The sequence below is a fragment of the Psammomys obesus genome, unplaced genomic scaffold (assembly GCF_907164565.1).
Source record: "Psammomys obesus unplaced genomic scaffold, mPsaObe1.curated_primary_1811, whole genome shotgun sequence".
Lineage (NCBI taxonomy): Eukaryota > Metazoa > Chordata > Mammalia > Rodentia > Muridae > Psammomys > Psammomys obesus.
In genome coordinates this window covers 11,700,821-11,720,059 of record NW_026592890.1, presented here as the reverse complement: position 1 = coordinate 11,720,059, position 19,239 = coordinate 11,700,821, and the positions used below count along the sequence as shown (strand labels likewise).

The window sequence follows — 19,239 nt, the reverse complement described above, 5'->3', positions numbered from 1 at the left end:
CCCACCCCATCCCTGCCTCCCCACCATCATCTCTGCCTTTCCACCATCATCCCTGCCTTCCCACCCCATCCCTACCATCCCATCACCATCTGTTTCCCATGCCCAAGGCCTCTTTGAACATTTGCCTTGGCTTGTAAACACTACAATGTGTTTTACTCTCAGCTTCAAGGTGATGCCATTTTGCCAACAGAGGCCTCTCTATTCAGTCTTCCTCCTTGACTCCTCGGTGCAGAGGCTAGGTGCTGGCAGGAGAATTTCTGTTCCCTGACTTTTGCAGATAGCTTAAAGCACTCTCTATTGTATTTGAGACAATCTGGGGTCCTGGGTCACTCAGGAGAACACACTGTTGCACAAGACCAGCTTGTGAGGTGTGGAGGGGATGTAGAGTGGGACATGGTTGTGATCTTACCATCTGCCCCCACCCGGCTGTGTGTGTCTGTGTCCTGCAGAGCCTCTCTGGGGCTGAGAGAAGGCCTGCAGAGGACCCAGTCTGCCACACTTGATCAACTCAAGCCCTGTGTTAGGAGTGGAGCTGAGTGCACTTCCTTGTGGTGTGAGGTAAACGAAGAGAGTCTAAGCATGCCTAGCGTCATGGTGGAAGGTGAGGTCCCTTGGTCATGCCATTCACGTGCCAGCACTGCATTGCTTGCTGCTGGCTGTCCCTTGGAGGGTGTCACCTCCCAGTTTGCAGACCTTGTGTTTCACTCCTATTAGCTGTCTGCTCTTTACTCTCTCTGGACAGCCATGTGGCCCCTTGCTGCTCCTCACACATCCTGACACACTCCCATTCTGGATGTTAGCACATGCAGGTCTTTGAGGCTGCTGTTATTTGATTTAGGAATTGCACCTTGGCTGCCTCTTCCAGCTCTGGGGGATGGAAGTCCATCTACTGCTTTAGTTTCCTTCTTAGCTCTTAACACCACCTAACATAATTTATATTTTATTAGATTGTCTTTATTTATTTTTTTTTTTTAAATCACTGTGTCTCCGTGTGTAGAGAAGGGCTTGGCTTTCAGCATTTGCTGTATCACTACATCAAAGACATGTCTTTATGTGTGCATAGGATAAATTTCATATATACCTGTGTATGCATGTATGCATAAGATAAATTTCACATATAAACCAAGTGCACATGTATGCATAGGATATCTTTCATATATATACTGTGTCTGCATGTCTGCACAAGATAAATGAATGCACCCCTGTGTAAGGGCGCAGACAAGCTCAGCATTCAGGCAGGGCCTCTGTCACGTGCTGCCCCAGGTGGAGCAGCTGTCCTATGCCTTCTGCTCCTGGACATTGCCTCCTTCATTCCTGCAGATGTCCTCTGGCCGTATTCATATCTTAGCACCTCTGCAGGCTTTTTCAGTGGCTTCAGCCAAAGGACACTCTGCTTCCCCTCAAGGTTCTTACAGTTCCCGGGCTGGGTTGTGCTTTAGTTTCTGGTGGGTCTTCTACTGTGTCATCCTGAAGTAGCTCAGAGCATGGTCTACATACACTACTTGGCTGGGCCTTGTGCCTGGACTCCTTTATTGTGGGGCACCCATGTTCCTGACCCCTGACCCTGTCTTCTCATCCGGGTTCTTCCAGTCCTTGCTTATCTCTTGTTGCCTGTACAGTGTCCTCCTTTCTGCCCACACAGCTTTTCATCCTCAGCCCACATCATCTGATTTAGACTTAAAATGTCTCGAGGGCAGACGATGCTTGGTACAGTCCACCACTGATGTATCTCAGGGCTGGTTACTGAGAAGTGGTGTTACCGAGAGCACGGCCACGGCTTTACCTCTCCCTAGCTCTGGCATGCTGGCTCCTCTCATCCAGCCACACTCACTCCCTCAGAAGGGACTAAGGACAGGCACATGGCTGGCTCATGTCTCTGTCGAGTGTGCAGTGTCCCTCACAGGTGCCCTGGTGAGCAGTTAGTTGCTCAAAGCGGCCTTCTGTGCTTCAAAACCTCCGCTCTTCCCTTGGGGACTTTGCTGCCTTCGCTGTGATGATGGTGACTTGAAACTGACTTCTACCAAGCACAGGTCACAAGCTGAGCCCATAGGGTTTGTGGCTGTGACGCAAGAGAAGAACGGGAATTAAAGGAAGGAAAAACCAGCCTTATCACTCAACCGTTGTCTTCCAGTCACGTCTTGCTGAGCTCGGGCAACGCCAATTCCTCCATATTTCAGTTTCCTTGTCTCTAACTGGCCCCTTGAGGGTCTCTACTTTCACAGGGGTTACTCTGTTTAACTAAACACACTAAGTTATGGGAAGTGCACACAGGGAACTTCCTTGAGCAGCTCTGCAACTTATCTCAACTTAAAAGAAAGCCACACTACGTATGAAACTGCTTTTGGTTGGAAAGGGGAGTAAAAAAACAAAAACAATGGCAGAGAGCACTTTGCAGAGTCCCTCCCCCATGTTATCATTAATCAGAATACACACAGTCTTCAGATAATGTCACAGCCGCTTTGGTTCTCATCCTACCTTTAGAGGAGGGTTCCCTATGACATGGATCAACAGGTAGTGTTATTCTTTTGTGTGCAAGTAGGGCAGAGTGTGCTGGTTGGAGCGCCACAGCTGGCCTTGCTCAGGGCTGCTGGCTCAAGGTTACAAGTTTAGCAGCCAGGCTGGCCAGACACACTAGCCCCAGTTCACTTAGGGGGTGTAAGTGACAAGACTCGGGGCCCCATGGATGCAGCTGAGCCCTCACCTGGAATGTGTAATATTCCCTTCCCCCCCATCACCAAATTCATAGAACCAAAAGGCCGATGTTAGTTTCCTTTGCCCTCAAGTCTGTCCAGCAATGTCTGTTAGGAGGCACATCCCTTCTCAAACCTTGCAACAAAACAGAACTCACTGGGGTTATAAAGATGTGCTCCAGTAAGTTCTGCGTCAAGGGATGGGGAAAAACAGCTTTGTGAAGATGGGGCAGTTGTCCCTTTAAGATCTGCCCTCACTTACTCAGGTTCAGAGCCAGCTGTCTGCTCCTCCTTCCTCACAGCTGCCTTGGGGGTTTTATAGGCAGTCACCTAATTGTAGCAGACAAAATGCCCAGACTCATACCCTGCAGGTCTAGAATATTGTGCAACTCCATGCTGGTCCCGGTTGTATCCCAGGGCTCTGGGATGTGCCATAGTCCTTCATAGTACAAATGGCACTAATGACCTTAAAAGACAGACGCCAAATGGGCCTATGGCTTTTAGGGACTTCCGGTACTCTGCTGTCTCCCAGGATGGAGCTTCATCTAATCTCAGGAAGCTATGTTTTTGTTATGTTTGTATTTAGTGAGTAAATGATCAATAAAGCCAGAAAAAGCCCCAAAGAAGTTGCATCTTGTTTGATTTTCTTTCCTTTTAGAATCTCTGCTTTTGCATAAATAAATAGGGACTGGTAGCTCTTCCCTTAACTTCACAAAAATGTATGACTCTCCACTCACTTCCAGTGTGTCTCAAGCTAATGTAAGATGCACAAAGGAAAAATTCTCAAAGTTCCAATGGCTGATTGTCCCCAATAATAGAAAGCTGAAGTGCAGGCTTCTGTCTGCTCCTGGCACATAATGATGTAGTTTGAAATTTTGTTTAAAGGATGCAGATGCAATAAATAAGCAGTAACTACAGTTTTAGTGTCAAACGGGTGTGTCTTTAGTGTTAACTGTAATGTGGCTTGTCCCCAAAGGAAACTGGCCTTGTGGGTCCCTGCAGTTAGAAACCGTGGACCTTCGGAATTCAGGTGATCAGCCCACGAGGTGGTGTGCACCTGTAATCCTAGCACTCGGGGAGGCAGAGGCAGGTGGATCTCTGTGAGTTCAAGGCCAGCCTGGTCTACAAAGCAAGTCCTAAATAGCAAAGGCTACACAGAGAAACCCTGTTAAAAAAAAAAAAAAGAATTCAGATGATCTGCTGGATGGGGTGGTACACACTTTTGTCTCAGCACTCAGAAGACAGAGGTCTTTGAGTTTGAGGCCGGCCTGGTGTACAGAGTGGATCTGGGGAGGCTGGGGGGTGTTGGAGGGGTTGGGAGTTGGGGAGGGGCAGGGGAGGGGTGGGGTGATATTCAGATGATCCAAAATATGTTTGTTCTGACCATGTGCAGTGTCTGGGTAAGAGTGAGAACCTTGGTGAAATGGTCAACAGGCTGAGTTTTCATTAAGAAAAATGTCATGTGGCTGATGAGATGACCCAGCAATTAAAGGAGCTGGGAAGCATTGGATGAAGAAAGCATTCATGGTGGCATAAACCATGGGGACCCAGCACCCACATAGAAGAAATGTGTTTATCACATGTGTGTACAAGCAAAACAAGCGCACTTAGTAGGTTGTGTGTGTGTGTGTGTATAAAACAATAATAATTATGGAATAAGACCATCAGGTGACAGAGCCAGGGAGAAAAGTCAGAGGAGGGAGGAGAGGGCGGGGTGGAAATATTACAAATACACTGTATTAATGCAAAATTCTCAAAAAAAAATGCCTGGTAGTTCTGGCAATTGGGAGGCAGAGGCAGGAAGATCTCTGTAAATTAGAGGCCAGCGTGGCCTACAGAGCAAGTTCTGGGATTGCCAAAGCTACACAGAGAAGGCCTGTTTTGAAAAACCAAAAATAATAATGACAATGATAAATAAAGTTTATACAATAGTAAACATCTTTATTTCTTAATCTGCCCAATAAACCCTTTTAAACTGCTTTAAATAAATGTTTTCTTTTTCTTTTTTCTTTTTTCTTCAAGACATTGGTATAAATGAGTAAGGTCTAATGTTCAAAAATTCATCCGTGTTTTCTATCAGCAGCCTTGTGGGTATCCCATAATTACCAGTTTCTCTTTACTGAGAAAAAGGCAAAGCGCTTTGTGTGAATGTCAACAAAACCTATTATCTTAGCAAACATACACTTTTGACTTTTTTTTTAAAGATCTATTTATTTATTTATACATATTAGCACTCTATTTGCATGTATGCCTGCATGACAGAAGAGAGCATCAGATCTCATTATAGATTGTTGTATGCCACCATGTGGTTGCTGGGAATTGAACTCAGAACCTCTGGAAGAGCAGACACTGCTCTTAACCACAGAGCCAATTTTCCAGCCCCCTGACTTTTTAAAAATAAGTTTTTTTATTCACTTGACATCCTGAACATAACCCCCTCCCTCCTCTCCTTCTGGTTGGTCCTGGTCCCACCCTCCCACCCTCTTCCCCTTTTCCCCTTCCCAGAAAAGACCCCCCCCCCCCCCCCCCACACACACATATCAACCTATGCCAGCACATCAAGTCACATCAGGACTGAGCCCATCTTCTTTCACTGAGGCCAGACAAGGAAGCCCAGCTAGGGGAAAGTGATCCAAAAGCAGGCAACAGAGACCATGTCCGAGACAGCCCCTGCTCCCCTTCACAGCCCAGATGAAGACCGAGCTGTGTAGGGTCCTAGGTCCAGCCCATGCATGGTCCTTGCTTGGGGCTTTGGTCTCCATATACCCTCCTGGGCCCTGGTTAATTGGCTCTGTTATTCTTCTTGTGGAGCTTCTGTCCAGTCCAAGTCCTTTTTATCCTTCTTCCTACTCTTCTGCAAGACTCCTGCACTCTGCCTAGTGTTTGGCTGGGGGTCTCAGCATCCGTTTCAATCTGCTGCTGGGTGTAGCCTCTCAGAGGACAGCTATGTTAGGCTCCCATCTGCAAGAATAGCAGGATATCAGTAATAGTGTCAGGGTTTGGCTTTCTCCCATGGGCTGGGTCTCAAGTTGGGCCAGTCAATCTCTGCTCCATCTTTATCACTACATTTCTTGTAGGCAGGGTAGGTTTAGTGTCGAAGGTTTTGTGGGTGGGTTGGTATTTCCCTCCCTCCACTAGAAGTCCTTCCTGCCTGGAAGGTGGTCACTTCAGTCTCCTTATCCCTCCCCCAACCCCTTTCATCTGTTAGGAGTCTCAGCTGGAGTCACCTCTCAGAGAAGCTGGAGACCTATGACAGGGTAGACTCCTGGGAGGATATGAAGGTGACTCTAGCTGACACATTTGATTTTAATCTCTGTGTGTGTGTGCATGTGTGCGTGTTTCTAGAGATGACGGTTCACTATGTAGCCCAGGCTGGCTTGGAACTCGTGTTCTTCCTTTTAGCCTCCCAAGAGCTAGATTGCAGATGTACACCATTACCTCCCAGCGGCTCATTTCTCTTCGGCGAGGGATGCAAAGCCAGCCAGACGGCTCTCAGAGCACTTGGCACTCTTGCTTGCTCTCCATGACACCCCTGGGTTATGAAGCACCTGAAATACTCTGGCAGTGGCTTTGCCTCCAGTGGTTTAAGACTCAGAGGTTTGCAAGCAAAGGGTTTCTACTGGGAGACACACGCAGGACCTGCTCTGCTGAGGGCGGGGAGGCCGGGACTCTCGCCTCATTCCAGCTGTGTGTTGAAGGTTGTGTGCACAAGGTTGAACCCAGCTCATAGGTGTGTGGTGTGCCCACAGCACCTCCCCCGCCTCTCTTGGCCTGCCACTCTGCCTTCAGCAGCTCCCAGAGGCATTGGGGAAGGATCACTAGGCCACTCCTTTTCTCTCCTCCCACACCTGTACCCACTTCCCTGCTGTAGTTTTATGGGCCCAGGAGGAGGTAGGTTTGACACAGGGACACAGTCTCTGGGGACAGCTGCAGACGGGTTAGCTCCCCAGACAGTAAAATGTAAAGAGGGGGGAGGGGCGACCTTTGAAGTTTGCAAAGAAGCATGACTTTGACCACTTCCTCTTCCTCTTCGCCCGGGTGTCCCAGGTATTATGCTGAGAGCAACTGCCAGCTAACTTTACAAGGAAGGATGCATTTCCGTCCCTGAGGTCTGTGTCCTCCGTGTTTTACACAGCTCTGAATGGCCGTTCACAGGAGTCACAAGGCGACACTTGACTGGAGGTTCTAGAGAAGGGCCCCAGGGACCTCCTGTGCCGTGAATGTGCCGCAGAGAACACTCTGGATTCAAAGTTCAAACTCTGAAGATACCTCTCGCTTCCTTCCAGCCTGCTTCTCACGCACTTTCTCTGTTCTGAGCCTCCTTGAACTCAGAAGGATGAGTTGTAGTGTCCTGAAGCTGTGACACTGAATTTTTCCCTTAACTTCATAGCTGAGTTTTAGTCTTTGGGCGACATCTTTTCTTCCCACTCTGTTGGCAGTATTTTTTTTTTTTTTCTGTTTATAAAAGAACTCCAGGGATTTAGACTTTTGTTACTTTTTGACAGTTTATCATGAAATGTCCCAGAGGAGGGGGTGGGGGGTAGGGAAGAGGGAGAGAGAGGGAAGGAGGGAGAAAGAAGAGAGGAGGAAGAGAAAAAAAAGAAGAGGGGGAGAGAAGGAGGAGGGAGGGGAGAGAAGAGAGCTTGCAGCAGAACAGCAAAACTTACTTCAGGGGAACTGCTGACCTCAAGAAACTGTGAGGTTAATCTGCAAACCTGACAGTCTATAGGGGTTGTGAGGACAGGCCCTCATTCCCTGTCCTCCCCAGTGCCAAATAAGGCCGAGGGATAGAGTATTGTGGGAACTAAATATGGAAGCATGAAGTGAATGATCTGCAGGCCAAAAGCCCGGGGCTTCCCTTCTATCACCCCCCTACACACACACACACACACACACACACACACACACACACACACACGTCTGTCTCCACACCCCACAGCCTGTACTCCCCAGTGTATGCTTCCTCCCTGGCTAAAGCAACCAAAGGGAGGGAGGATCTAATTTGGCTCACGGCTTAAGGGGATATAGTTCATTATGTCAGGGCAGGTGTGGCAGAGGAGCTATTGGCTGGCTGAGTGCTCACAGCTGGGCTGGTTGCTAGTTCTCAAAGGTTTTTGCTTTGTTTTGTTTGTTTGTTTGTTTGTTTTGGCCATGGGTGTGTGTGTGTCTACTTTCGTCCACGGTTGCCCTTTTGCTCAGGTGTGATTGGTGGGAAAGAATTTGCTTTTGTGCCTTTGTCTTCACTTGGGCACAGTTGGTAGGTGCATTCTGGGTGTGCTAGTTTCTTCCACTGACTTATGTGTGTGTATGTCTCCACTACCAGTATCACACAGTCTTCATTAATGTAGCTGTACCATAAGCCTTCCTATTGGGAAGGGTGACACCTGTCCCCTTTATTCTTTTTTCAACCTTTCCTCCTACTTCTACTTTTCCATATGGATGTTAGAGCACGCTGGTCTATGTTTATAAGAATTGGGCTGGAATCTTTTAAAAGTCATTATGTATTTATTGTGTGTGTGCGTGCCTGCGTGCATGCAAGCGCATGGGCACAGGCGCACGTTCCGTAGAATGCATGTAGAGGGAAGAGGACAGGATGACTGCCAGGGGTTGGTTCTTGCCCCTCTCCCCTCCTTTTTTTAATTGGGGTGGGGGTGGGGGCTTGAGGCAGGGTTTCTCTGTGTAGCCTTTGCTATCCTGGACTCACTTTGTAGACCAGGCTGGCCTCAAACTCACAGAGATAAGCCTGCCTCTGCCTCCCAGGTGCTGGGATTACTGATGTGCACTACTGTGCCCAGCTAGCCTTTCCCCCTTTTGAGGCTGGGCCTCTCTTGTCTTACTGCTGCTGTGCTGCGTGCTCCAGGCTATGTGGCCCACAGCTTTTGCCTTCCTGTCTCCACCCACTTTTTGATGGGCAGGAATTAAATCATGATGGCTACAACAGGTTTTATATGAAGAGGTTTATTAGGTGGCTATAAGGAGAGGGAGAGAAGGGGGGAGAGCAAGACATAATTGGGAGAAAGAGAGAGAGAAAGAGAGAGAAGGCGACCCCATAGAGAGGGGAAAAAGGCCAAGAGGCCAGGAGCAAGAGAGAGACCACTTGTTGGGCTGTCCCTTTAAGGGGAAAGGTAACCACGCCTTCCAGGTGTGGCCACCTGGCCAGTGACACATAATACATGACGACATCATAAGTTGCTAGGCAACCCAGAAGCAGGTTTGGTTCCAAAATCCTAACACTTCCTCCCCAGGCATGGTGGCGTTAGAAATGTGAACCACTGATATGGCCGCCACCAAATAGAAGCTTTTTATATGGGCTCCAGTTTGAGCTAAGGTCATGAGGCTGAAGGAGCTAGCTCTTCTTTAACGCACGGAGCTATCTCTCCAGCTTTTGGTTGGACTCCTGATATGAATTGTGTTTACCTATACATCTGTTTTACTAAACTGATACATTCCATGAACATGGTTAGGTTTTTTTTTTTTAAGTATTTAGATCTTTGATTTCTTCAGCAACATTTTGTAACATTAAAATGCATCTTTGTGTGCTTTCTTGGGTTTCTACAGAGATGCATCTGCTCCTAGATTGTGTGTTGACCTTGTGTCCTGCATTCTCACTCAGCCCTGTTGCTGTTGCTTTAAGGTTTCTTTGCTCTCGTTCCTAGCCTCACCCCTAGTGTGCAGCAGCATTTGTGTGCATCTTGGTGTGTGATACACAGAGCCCATACGATGCTGTTCCCTCGCCCATTCCTCATTTCCGACTCAGTGCATCCTACTCTCTTTCTGATGTTCCTGACTGCTCTTCTCTAGCCTGTGAGGTGGGGCTTAGGCATCTCATGTACCTGTTTTCAGGGACACAAGCCTGGAGTCCTGAATTGAGGGCAGGGCTATCAGGAGGTGGCAGAGGTGGTGAGGGCCAGGGGACAGCAACCAGGCTTGATGAGAAGGGCCCGTTGGAGGGCATTTGTAAGAAGACGTCTCTTGCTTTCTTCCAAGAGTCTGCTTTCTCGACTCACAGAATGGAGGAAAAGGTGCCAACAGCATGAAGCGTCCCGGAGGCTGCAGCAAGGACCTGAGGAAGTGAGTGTGTGAGACTCCACCTCATCTTTGGGTGCCCTCTCTCCTGTTGGGCAAACGGTCAAGGTCTGAGTGAGGGACGAGTATACATATAATTGATTTCCTCTCTCAGGCATGGGGCAGGCACGTTCTCCCCAGTGGAGGCACTCCCTCCACACTTCCCTCCTCTTCAGCTTCTCATTCTCATCATTTCTAGGTCGATTTTCTTCTTTTAGGACTATCCTTCCACCTAGCTGACTATCCTTTGCAGTTTAATTGTATGTAGTTTCTGTTATTGTTTTTTAGGCAATTTCTGACATGTGGATGTAGCCCAGTGTGTGAACATAGATTTAGTATGTGACGGAAGCCCTGGGTTTGACTCCCAGCACTGAAAAAAAAGCAAATATTTAGATAAATATAAATATTTTCCCTCATTTTTAAAAGAGTAGTGTAATTATAACAGTATGTTTAGGTTTTTAAAATACTATCCTAAACCACATAATGGCTACTACCTTCAGCCATTGTTAAAACGATATATTTGTTCTTTCTAATGTCAGGCTGGTGCAGGCTCTCTTGAGCTGCCTGGCTCTCTGGCTGTTGGTGCTGTCCTCTGAGGTAAAAGCCTAAGCGCTGACATCACACCTCCAGGAACATGAGGCTGAGGAGGAAGGTGAGGGTGCCATGTCCACACACCACGTGGCCTATAAACCAAAACTGGAGAGAGTAGGTGTTACCATGTAACCATCATGAGAAACAGGACTGTGGGCAGCTACTGCACGTGGAATTGAAATAGCTACAATGAGCATAAAAGATGTGTTCACCGTGAAATGTGTCTTACAGAGCAAGAGTATGTGTAAGACAAAGATGGATTCCCGAGGCAAGATATATCTTAGTCGGTTGTACCAGATGTATTCCAGATCCCTCGCTAACATGGAATTCTCCAGAAGGTAACATCCCCTCACCTCTGAGACAGGGTCTTGGGAGTTCACTCTGAAGCCAACCTTAAAATCCCACTGTCTTAGTTTCCCAAACTCTGGATTATGATGTAAACCACCACACTTAGATTTTATTTTTCCCTCCCCTCCCCTTTCCCTCCTCCCCTCCCTCCTTCCTTCCTCCCTTCCTTCCTTTGTCCTCATCTCCCAGGAATGCTTGAGGTAGGCCCACGCAGCTAGGTGTCTGCTTCTATGTTTGATGTCTCCTCACCTTAACTATATTTCCACATAGACACTAAGGAATCGTCACCACTGAACAGCCTTCAAGCTGCCTCCTAGACAAGGAAGAGCATACGATCTACTTATGAGGGAGAACCTGTTGTAGTGTAAGATGGCGATAAAGGCTCTGCCACCCTGTGAGGCTGGGAAAGAATATGGGAGGGAAAAGGCAGAGGTGAGGGGTGTGTGAACGTGTGTCTGTGTGTATGTGTGCAAGGCACAAGCTCATCCACCCAGGATTGGGATCATTCAAGCTCCTTGGTGTAAGCTTGAATCTACCATCCACTGCAGCATCTGGTACGATGGAAGCAAACTTAACCTGTGCACCAACGTGGCCTCTGTGCCCCCCCTTCCCATGACCACACTGCTAAGCAGGGTGTGGATGTATGAGGTCAAGATAGACATAGTCTGCAAATGACACATGAAGCAGAGGTAGAGTAAATATAACACCCAAGCACACACACACACACACATTGTGACGATGGCAGCGACAACCTCTGTGTGTATGTACTTTTCTGCAATAGCATGGAGAGGGCATTGCCCTCGCTCCCAGTAAACAGACCAGCAACACAATGACCCTCCATGTAATGGTCTAGGACCTGGCCTGAGGTTGCCACCTAGGAATTGAACTTGGCCCAACTGACTCTGGCCTGCCCTGTGAGCTCAAGGTGCATAAAACAGGCAGGTAGGGACCTTGGGGCTGTGCAGGCAGCCATGATGGACAGAGAGCTGGGTCCTACCTAGAGAGCTGAGCAACCGACCAAGTCCTTCACTCAGGGTCCACAGATGAGGGGTTATTCAGAAACTGGGATGAATTGGGGATATGGTCTTCTTCCTCAAGGCATTCGAAAGATTCATCCAGTCTGTTAAAATGCCCTGAGTTTGCAGCATGGGAGGTGTCTCTCCAGGAGACCAAGTTCTTTTCCAGCTTGCGTGGATGGAGGCCTCCCCTCCCCCTCTTCCCTGGGAAATCTGCGCTCCCGCCGCTAGGGTGTTTCCCATGAAACATTTAACAGAGCATACACCTGGGAGAAGCCTACGGATTCTGGTGGCAAAGAAGCCCCTTGCTGGTCATTTGTGGGGTGGTGGGCGGTGTTGGGGGAGTGTTTCCCTCATTTGGGGACCAATTCTGGCCCGGCTATTAGCATTTGAATCGGGCAGCCCAGTTGTTTTGATTGAATAGAGAAAGCAAGCCTTTGTTGTTGCAATTTAAGGAGTAAGTTGCTCTCTGGCCTCCTTTAATCAGCTGGAATAGGGGAAATGGCAATGGCTGCCTGTCTGGGCTGGGAATGCAACCTACTCTCAAGCTGCCCCTGTGAGAGCCCCAGATCCCACAGCACTTGGGATCAAGCCTCTGCCCACGGCTGTCCTTTCCCTCAGAACTTCTTTCAGTGCCTTCAAAATATTCTTTTTTTTTTTTTTTTAAAGATTTATTTATTATTTATACAACATTCTGCCTGCACACCAGATCTTACAATAGATGGTTGTGAGCCACCATGTGGTTGCTGGGAGTTGAACTCAGGACTTTGGAAGAACAGCGAGAGTTTTTAACCTCTGAGCTTGAAAACAAAATATTCTTTTTAAAGCCGATCTACATAACCAGGGAAACACAGCTGGTCCGGATGGTAAAGCCAAACAGCCTATCCTCACTTTCCCGGCAAGAGGGGCCTAGGGCCACTTCAGGGATGATGTTCAAGTAACAGCTCACTGCACAACAGGGCATGGCGCTCCAAATAGCATAGCCCTTCGCAGTGTTTAATTTACAGGACCCAGAAATGTAAATTACCTTTATTACTTCGGTAAGTAGCAAAGTTCCAAGTTTTAGGTTAAAAAGACAGAGAAGGCGAAGTTTCCAAAAATCCTCCATTCCCTGCCTTTCATCTGAAGTTGGCACTACAGTTTATATTTTTTTTACATTGAACATAGGGACGTAAAGACTGGAGATTCCTGAGAATGGAGGTGACTCAGGGGGCCCCAATGAGGAAAAAGCCTCCTGGGAAGTTATTTTGAGCATCAAGTAAGCCACTCTGGTCTGCTCACATCTGGGCTTTCCTCCCTCCTCTGCTCTCCCGGAAATGGGAGATGACCAGCTTCTGAGGCTGGCCTCGGTCTCCAGAAGGCCTCCTGTGTCAGCCTTCTCTCACCCACCCCTGGTGCACACAGAGCATGTAACCCTGGGACTCTGAAGTTCCTTCCTTGCGTTGCATTCTCCAGCTGGAGTCCCCTCAAAGGAGCCACCTGGGGTCCTAATTAGCGGGCATCCTCCCTCAGGCTGGCCTTCTCCAAGGAAAGCAGTTTGTCAAACAGCTGTTCCCAACTGATAAAAGACTGTTTGCTTCTACCTCGGTGTTTGCTGTATCCTGTGTACAAAGACAAATGTCACCTGTCCTGTCCTGGCTCAGCAGAATCTAGCCCGGACTGGCTTGCCTTTGCCCCCTAGTGACCTTGCAGATTGGCCCTGAGACCCCCAGCTGTGCTGTGAGCTCAGCTGAGTCCCCTGGGCATGGGTGGCCCACTTCTTTGCCTCAGATGTTCTGGGCACACCAGGAGCAGTCCGGGAGGCAATGGGAAGCCCGCACAGGCTTTGCCACTTCTCAGGCAAGTAACATCGTGGTTATTTATTGGTTCTAGAGCCCTTTACCTCAACAACAGCCCCAGGGCCTAGCAGGGTAACACACAGGCCTTTAATCCCAGCACTCTAGAGACAGAAGCCAGCAGAGCTCTGTGAGTTTAAGGCCAGCTTGGTACACGTAGTGAGCCCTAGGCCAGCTGGGGCTATATAGTGAGACCTTGTCTCAACAAACAAACAAACAAACAAACAAACACCAAACAGACAGAAAAATAGTCCCAGTTCTGTAACCCTATATTCTCACAGATCTGGTGTAAGAAAACAGTGCGAGCCCCAGAGGGATTCTCAATGGAGGGATGATCCTGAGACTATACAATGAAGTCTATAGTTTAACCTGAGACAAAGCCAAGGTTGATTCAAGGTCCCATGGTTTCTGGGGCTAGTTAAAGATATTAAAGAAATTCTCTGCCATGGGCATGTATACAGATGTGTATACACAGGTGCATACTCACACACACACACACACACACACACACACACACACACACACACTGTCCCAAATGTCTCCCCTCAGCACAGAGGAGATGTGCACTGTGTGCCAGATGCACCTTTCCTTCATAATCAGACGTGTGTGTGTGTGTGTGTGTGTGTGTGTGTGTGTATGTGAGAGAGAGAGAGAGAGAGAGAGAGAGAGAGAGAGCATCTTCGTAATGGCAGACAGCCCTCATCATTCACTGCAGACCTGAAACTAGGCTCAGAGAAGCTAGTGGGGTCCATTAAAGACTACAGTGAACCCTCCTTCAGATGGTACTATGCCACAAGTCTGTTCTAGGAACCTTTTCTCCAGCATAGAGTGCTCTTCAGCTGCTAGGAGTAGGCCCATTTTTATGCCAAACTTTTTGTTGTTGTTGTTTAATACATTGTAAGAGTGTCCTCCGAGACTCATGCCACTTGCTCAGCATAACCGCAGGCTACGTGAGAACTGTCCTGTCATCGTGGCCTCCGACAGGACGGCCCAGCCAACGGCATTCAGCCTGAGTACATGGAGGGCCTGCGACTGTAGCCTCTGTGTACTCAAGGGGTGCTGAGCCTGACAGCTTCCTCTGTGTTTGCTTTTCCCTGTTTGGTGCCACCCGGGCAGACTGCTGGAGAGAGACGGCTGCTTTGCAGACATGCACGCTGAGCACGGAGCTGGAGGTCTGGTCAGTGTTCTGGGGGCCCAGAGAGTGGACAGAGATTTGGGAGGTGCAGAGGTTGCTGGGATGGGATGTACACTTTCTCCCAGCTGCAAGATGCAGTCTGTTCTCACTGAAGTGTGATTCAAGTGAGAGCCTCACGTGGTGGCGGTCAGGGACAGAAAGGTCCGTTTGGGTTGTAGTAGAGTGAAATCTTGAGCTAGGGCTGGAGATATAGCTGAGTTCAGAGAGTGTTTGCCTAGCGTGCAGGAAACCTTGGCTCAAACCCCAGCATCATGGCATGGTGGCACGTACCTGCTACCTTAGCACATGAGAGGAAGAGACAGGGACATGGAGAGTCAGAGTCATCCCTGGCTCCACAGTGGATCTGAGGCCAGCCTGGTAGCCCTGAGGACTCTTGTCTCAAAAGAAAATTAACAAGTCCACCTTAAGAACAGGACAAAGCCCAAACCACCCCACCTTCCCCTGGTCTTACTTCCGCTCTTATCCGAATTCTACACTGGGCCGGAAGGACTGGTGAGAGAGAAGAGATGGACTCACATGGCAGGCATGAAGGGGACCCAAGTGGTGGTTGTTGGTGACAAGGCATGGCTTTCCAGAATGGCGTGTATCAGACAACGAAACACTTAGCATGTATGTCTTAACGATTGTTACTCACCATCCCCAATTTTGATCTAAAATCCACTTCTCATCATTTTGAACGACAACAAAATGAAGCTGTTTTTCCTTTCAAAGGCGGATTACATGGTCCCAAGTGGACTTTTACAGGCAGATGCTCCCCCCAGAGAAACGGAGGTGGACGACCCCCTGGCCCCCGACCGGCAGCTTCGAGCACCACCTGCCCTCCGGTTTCGGTTTCTGAAGTTCGAAAGCCCAGGAAGTCCACAGAGAAGTTCCCCCCTGAAGACAGGAAGACACCAAGTGACCCTGTGCGGCATGTGAGTTGTTGGATTGGTGATGGCAGGGCCAAGTTGCCCTCTGACTTCCACATGTTTGTACACACACACACACACACACACACACACACACACACACGCACACACACGCACACAGACACTAAATAAATAAATAAATAAATATGAAAAAAAAAGGTTAGAAATGAAGAAATGAGAAACGTGCCCAAAGCAAACGAGTAACCAACAGAACTTAATACCATGGAATTGAAAGAATTTGGCCGTGGGTAGGACTCGAGAAGCAGGTAATTTGGATTTTACCTGCACATTCCCCCTTTGGGTCTCTGACAGCCTCAGACCACTTTCTTCACAATCCTTCCCAGGGCCGCTCGCTGGCTGGGGCACATGCCTCCCCCTGCTGCCTCCAAACACAGGCCTTTACCCCCTGAGTCTGAGGGTGTGACCTGCCATCTTCTGCCTGCCCCTCTCGGCTCATGTGTGACACCCCCCTGACGGTCTTTTAGTTAGTTTTACTGAGGCCAGCCTGGTCTCCAAAGTGAGTTTCAGGATGGTCAAGGCTACACAGAGAAACCCTGTCTTGAAAAAAATTAATTAGTTGACTATGAATAAATGAGTGAATTTACAGTGCTAGGGGTTGAACCGCAGATCTTGCCCATGTCAGACAAATGCTGTACCACTGAGCTATACCCCAAGCGTGCAGTCTCTTGACTGTCTGTCTACTCCCTGCTCCACACCCCTGTGAGGCTGACTGGCATGGCTGGTGTTAGGTGTTGACACAGCGGGGTCCAGCTGTGCTGCTTTCCCTCATCTCAAGGAAGCTCGGTACGTTTCATCATCTTATGCCGTGTGAAGGATGACACCTGCTCCCTGGGCTGTTGGAGAACTCAGTTCAGGGATGAAGATGTGGCGTTCTCCATCACACTTGTCTGTGATGGCAGCTCTTTGAATGTTCCATCCGTATATGTGTCAGTTGCGGCTCGTGTCTAGTTCATACCCAGTTTCTCCTCCTGGCCAGTAATCTAATAAGGTAGAAATGTGCGGGCTGTTGGCTGGTCCTCGCTGGTCACACTGGGTTAGATCTAATCAGTGCTCGTCCTGTTAGCTCCTCCCGAGGTGTGAACACATGTTCAACGTTACTGCAAATCACATGGAATCTCAGGCTTAAGATTATTCATTGAGTGAGTGCTGTCTGACCAAATATTGGTGAGCCTGCTCTAACAAGCAGAAGTCTTGTCTCAGCCTGGTCTGATGCCCTGTGATCTCCTGTGATGCCCTTTGACGCCCTCTGACAGAGTGGTTTTATGGACAGCCACTTTGTCCACACTCCAGTCTGGTGATGCTTTCACCAGAGCGTTCCCTTCAGTCTTGTGTTACTTTGGTAATAAATTTCCGATTTTCTGTTTGGAATCCTTTCTATATCAAGTGCAGTGATGAGAATTGGCATTTCAGCAAAACACCTCATATCCTAGAATGAAGCCATCATACACCCTCTTATCCTTTAAAATTATATATATATAATTTATACAGTCCTCTGCCTCCTTATGTGCCTGCACATCAGAAGACAGCACCAAATATCACTATAGATGGTTGTGAGCCACCATATGGTAGCTGGGAATTGAGCTTAGGACCTTTGGAAGAACAGCCAGTGCTTTTAACCTCTGAGCCATCTCTCCAGGCCCCCACCATCTTATCCTTAAGAAGCAGCTTGCCAGGGCTGGAGGGATGGCTCAGTGGTTAAGAGCATTTATTCTTGCAGAGGAACACAGTTGTTCATAACTCCAGTTCCAGAGAATCAGATGCACTCTCTGACCTCCGGGCACTAAGCATCCATATGGTGTACATGGATGCTGGCAAGATATTCATACACATAAAATAAATCTAAAAAAAAAAAAATCAATGCAGATTATTTCAGGCAGCACAGGAGAGCCTCAAATGCTGCCAAGGCCCTGCTATCACGCTGTTGCGGATGGATGAGGGCCAGTGCTCCTCTCCATTCGAGAGCCACACTGATTTCTGTCTTTTAAATCAACATAGACGCCATTTTTCTGGGATCCTTTGCAGCACTGTGGCTGAGGACAGGCAGGGCCGCAGTCATTTCATCCTCTGCTTGCTCTGGTCCCCAGGTGTGCCAGGTGACAGTATGTTTAAGTCAACACAACTGGCAGGGGAAATCCTCTCATTTCCTTGTATCTTCATGCAAGTTTAATGACACCTGATATTTTCACACAGATGTTCACAAAGACATGCACATGGGAACACACACAGACACACGCACACCCAGACAAACATACACACGGACAGACACATACAAACACAGACTTGCACGCAGACACACACCGAGACCCAGACACACAAGACACATGCAGAAACCCACACAGACAGACGTGCACACACACACACAGACACCTGCAGACATAGGCATGTATGTACACACACATAGGCATACACCGTTTTCTTGGAGATAGGACACTATAGATTTCTTTTTTTTTTTTAATACAGTATTGACAGGGCTGGAGAGATGGCTCCACAGTTAAGAGCCCCCACTGGCCGCTCTTCTTATAGAGGACCGAGGTTCAATTTCTAGCACCCACATGGCAGCTCACAACTGCTTTTAACTCCAGGTCCCAAGGATATAGTGCCCTCTTCTGGCCTACGTGGGCACTGTATTCATGAGGTACACAGACAATAGACACATACATGTGGGCAAAGCATTCACACATATTAAATTTTTTTTTGAAATTATATTGAGGGAGTCTGTGATCCAAAAAAGGTTAATGTTATGAAGATGAATGAAGCGGGGGAGGGGGAGAAACACTTCTATTTGCAGAAAAAAGTTAACTCCATTTTGTGTTTGTGTACAGAAAACACCCCAAATGCCATCTGTGAGAGAATCTCTCCTCTCTTTAGGAGCAAGCTTTCAGAGCAGGAGAGGGCCACAATTGCTCCTGCCCAGATGACCACAGAGCCTGTGAGGAGCAAACCTGCTCCTGCCAGGGTGAGCCCAGACCCCAGGCCTGCAGTACCCCTGACCCTGGAACATATGATCCAGACCCATCCTGTGGTGGTAGGTTCCTGTTTTCTCTCTGCCTGTGCTGGGTGGAGCTGTGGCTCTCCACAAGATCAAAGGACAGTTGAGGGCAGGAGATGGTGGAAAGATGGGAGGTGGGGCAGAGCAGGATGCCAGCAAGTGTGAGATTTCTGAGGATTTCCGGGCTGGGGGATAGATGGGCCAGCAGCCCAGAGATGAAGGCTGGGAGACCTCAGGATAATGGGAGACACTAGAGAGGAACGAATAGCTTTCTAATTTCCTGTATTGGAGCAAATAACTCTGGCTGAGTTGAGTGTTAAGAAAGTTGGTGCATGGTGCAATCCTTAGACTTTATCTGTTATGAGCAATGAAAGAGTTCATGTAAATATATGTGATTTTCTCTTTTATTTATTATAGGAGGTTAAGACAGCAGCGAGCCAATACTGGGTAAACTATGTGGATGAAGAATAAGATTTTATATGGCCACTAGCTGAAGAAAATCCAAACAGGAAAGGACAACTTTCCTTTTCTTTGGTTCAACATTACCGTATGCAGCGGGGTAAAGCTATAAAAAGATGTGC

The 19,239-nt window shown here is 48.2% G+C and overlaps 1 protein-coding gene across 3 annotated transcripts in view; it reads left to right on the top strand.

Annotated features, from left to right (window-relative positions):
- LOC129683369 (uncharacterized) overlaps positions 1–19,239 on the top strand; it is a 60,540-nt gene extending 41,301 nt beyond the window's left edge. For all 3 annotated transcript variants that reach the window (XM_055616057.1, XM_055616058.1, XM_055616059.1), the window contains exons 6-11: positions 9,678–9,761; positions 10,578–10,684; positions 14,662–14,722; positions 15,452–15,654; positions 18,538–18,694; positions 19,076–19,239. In XM_055616057.1, the coding sequence (XP_055472032.1) occupies positions 9,678–9,761; positions 10,578–10,684; positions 14,662–14,722; positions 15,452–15,654; positions 18,538–18,694; positions 19,076–19,129 (666 nt within the window). In that variant the 3' untranslated portion in view covers positions 19,130–19,239. The remainder of the gene's footprint in view (positions 1–9,677; positions 9,762–10,577; positions 10,685–14,661; positions 14,723–15,451; positions 15,655–18,537; positions 18,695–19,075) is intronic.